The sequence below is a fragment of the Lissotriton helveticus genome, chromosome 2_1 (genome assembly GCF_964261635.1).
Source record: "Lissotriton helveticus chromosome 2_1, aLisHel1.1, whole genome shotgun sequence".
NCBI classification, from domain to species: Eukaryota; Metazoa; Chordata; class Amphibia; order Caudata; family Salamandridae; genus Lissotriton; species Lissotriton helveticus.
The window spans coordinates 841,450,535-841,453,657 of record NC_136059.1 but is presented as its reverse complement, the minus strand read 5'-3'; the positions used below and the strand labels follow the sequence as shown (position 1 = coordinate 841,453,657).

At 48.4% G+C, this 3,123-nt stretch overlaps 1 protein-coding gene across 1 annotated transcript; it reads left to right on the top strand.

The window, feature by feature from the left end:
* Nucleotides 1-1,581: 1,581 nt before the first annotated feature.
* On the top strand, nt 1,582-2,865 carry LOC144819118 (uncharacterized). Its single transcript, XM_078677110.1, has one exon. It carries the CDS (start codon nt 1,582-1,584, stop codon nt 2,863-2,865), a length of 1,284 nt encoding a protein of 427 aa, XP_078533236.1.
* The last annotated feature ends 258 nt before the right edge of the window (nt 2,866-3,123 follow it).

Below are 3,123 nucleotides of genomic sequence, written 5' to 3'. Positions count from 1 at the left end.
CAGACATTCCAAGTCCAGCAGATGATGTAAGCCATAACGGGGCAGTTCAAAGTGCAGCACAACGCAGCGCAGACGGCAAGCTCAGCAGACAGGCACAGCGCACATGAGAAACAGGAAAGTCAAAGGGCAGCAGAAAGCAGCACAGGTAGGAGGCAGCGCAAGCAAATAGAAACGGCCCATCGGGGATTTTCACAAACAGGACAGCGCGGGGAGGCGCCCAAGCATTTAACTGACGGATGTGGCTCAGAGAACAGAGCGCACCAGTGAGCAGTGATAGCGCTCCACGAACCCAACCACAGGAGGCGCAGCTTATAAGGGGAAAGAGGGGCCAGTGGAGCAACATGTTTACCAACAATAGATGACCAATGATCGTAAACAGAACGAATCAAGAAGCACAATGCAATGTAGCAGTCAAAACTTACTGCGGATAGCAATCGACTTGAGACGAGGCGATGCAGGAAGCACAATCCAGTGTCAAAATCCATACATGTGAAAGCAGTATATAACAAACATACATTGGCAAAATAAAGCCACAACCCCAATAGAGGAGCAAGAATCCCCCAAAGAAAACCCCACCCACCCCAACCAAACTGTACCTTGCAAAGAAAGCCCCCCCAACCCCGCACCCACTCCAACCCCCCAATTAGGCTGAGTCACCAACCCGCCTGTAATATAGGGTGGCCGGAACACGCCGAGAATTCCAAGATGGCACCCGAATGGGCGCCTTCCAACTCAGCACTGGGCAGTCTAGCCTTACAGGAGAGGAGGGAGAAGAACGACGGTTATGCCAGGTGGGGGCAATCAGCGGCGGTGCGCGAGGGAACGTCGGAGGAGGTCGAGGGGCAGAGAACGTCGGAGAAGGTCGAGGAGCAGAGGAAGAAGTCAGAGGAGGAGACTGAGGGACCCGAGACAGCAGAACAGGAGACACGAACCCCAACGTACACCGCGCTCGTATACGGTAGTTCCCTGAAGGCACAGGACGCCGAGATACCGACTGCTACGGTCACCCGGGACCGTAGCCCCAGGCGAGTGACGGGGAAGGAAGGGTGGAAACAGAGGTTGGAGGGGAAGGGTTGGTGGGGGTTTTGGCGCAAATAAAGGACCCTTGCTAGTATTAATTCCCAACCTCCTTGTTACCTGTTGTTACTGTTTTTACCCACTACTTTCCTTGCCTCACTTCGTTGTGGTGACCTTAGGACCCTGGTGAAGGGGAGCACCTTAGAGCCTTTAAGTCATACAGACAGATAAGTGACTGTAGTGTCCTTTCTTTTCTCGGTTTGCCTTGCCTCTTGGGGAAGTACCAGCCTGGTTTGCAGTGTGGAAGTAGCATAACCGGAGGATAAAGTTCATCCTGAGAGACTGTACCCTAAGAGGATTCTACTGGATTAAGTAGTTTGTCTTCGTTGTGGATATAAGAGACACTCCAACTATCTGCTTTGTAATGAATAAATACGTGACTATTGTTTCTGTTGAAGCGTGTATCAATGCAAAGGCCATAAGCCAACCCTCTCTATCTCTCTTTAGTTAAAGTAAAAACCATCACAGTGGTGTCAGAAGTGGGATACTGACGTCTGAAACAAGATGTCGCAACCTGTAACAGTACAGGATATGATAACTCAATTGGCAGAGGGACAGAGACATTTGCAATTGATATTCGAACAGCAGAATGAAAATGCCCGAAAAGAAAGAGAGTCTTTTCAAACAGCAATGAAAGAACAGGCCGCTCTGCTAACTAATAATCAGAAGGTTCAGGACACTGCCATTCTGCGACTCACGGATGTTATTTCTAATACCCGCGTACAACCTAACATACCCGGGAGTGTGTTACAGAAGTTTCAGGAAGGAGAAGATCCTGATTTCTTCTTCACTAACTTTGAACGGGTAGCTGCTACTGCTACTTGGCCACCTGAGCGGTGGGGCCAATATATAGCACCCCTCCTTTCAGGAGAATTACAAGCAGCATATCAAGCGGCTAACCCAGCTGGAGTGACCCCATATCAAGACATAAAGAAGGCAATATTAGAAAGATTAGGTTGTGACCATGAGTATTACCGGTCCCGCTTCCGAAAAGAAAAGTGGGTTACAGGGGACAATCCCCGGGCCTTGTATTATCGAATCAGAGACCTGGGAAATCGGTGGCTAAAACCTCATGCTTCCTCAATGGAAGAAGTCATTGAACACATCTACCTTGAGCAATATCTGGAAGCCTTACCCACTAACACCAGAGCGTGGCTAAAGCAACATCCGGGACTGACAACTCAATCAGCCATTGAATTGGCTTGTGCTTATCATCGGTCCCCCGATTTTAAAGCTCCCCCAGGCAGAGCACCTATTGCTTTTCCCAAACCCACCCCGAGAGCTTCCACGGAGAGCGGAGAGAAACGTCCCCTTTTTACACCCCAAATCAGTCCAAAACCCTTTCCGAAAGTCAATAGTCCCGCTAACATGAGTCCTCAATGCTTCAGATGTGCCGAGTGGGGGCACATTTCACGTAACTGCCCTTTGAATAATGACGGTACAGAACCCATGGAAGTGGGGTGGGCCCGAGGCAGAGTACTAGTTACTGGGGTCCCTAGAAGAAGATACAAGAAAACCATTCGTCTTAATGGGAAAACTATTGAAGCCCTACTGGACACCGGTTGTCATCAAACAGTAGTAGTACAAGATCTAGTACCCTTACAATCTATCTGTGAAGAGGAAACCGTTTTAGTTTCTTGCGTACATGGGGACGTCAAAGAGTATCCTTTAGCAGAAGTATTGTTGGAAATAGATAGAGATTCCCAAGTAAGGAAGGTAGGAGTGGTTCCCACATTACCCGAAACCATTCTGTTAGGTACCGACTTACCTAATTTGATGAGTATCTGACAGCGGTATCTAATCAAGAGGTAGAAACAGAATGGTTACAGGAAGCTCCGTTTTCCAGCGAAAATATAACCAGTCCTCAAGATAGGGAAAAGAAGTCTAAAAATGAAAAAAGAAGAGACAAAGAAAGATATACCTATGCCTGTCAAAATTTTGCCTCATGTCTGCTCTCGTCTCCAGAAAATGGAAATACTCCGGCTCGGAGTTTTCGTGCAGACCAGAAGGATGACAGCACTCTCACGAATGCCTGGAATCAAGTGC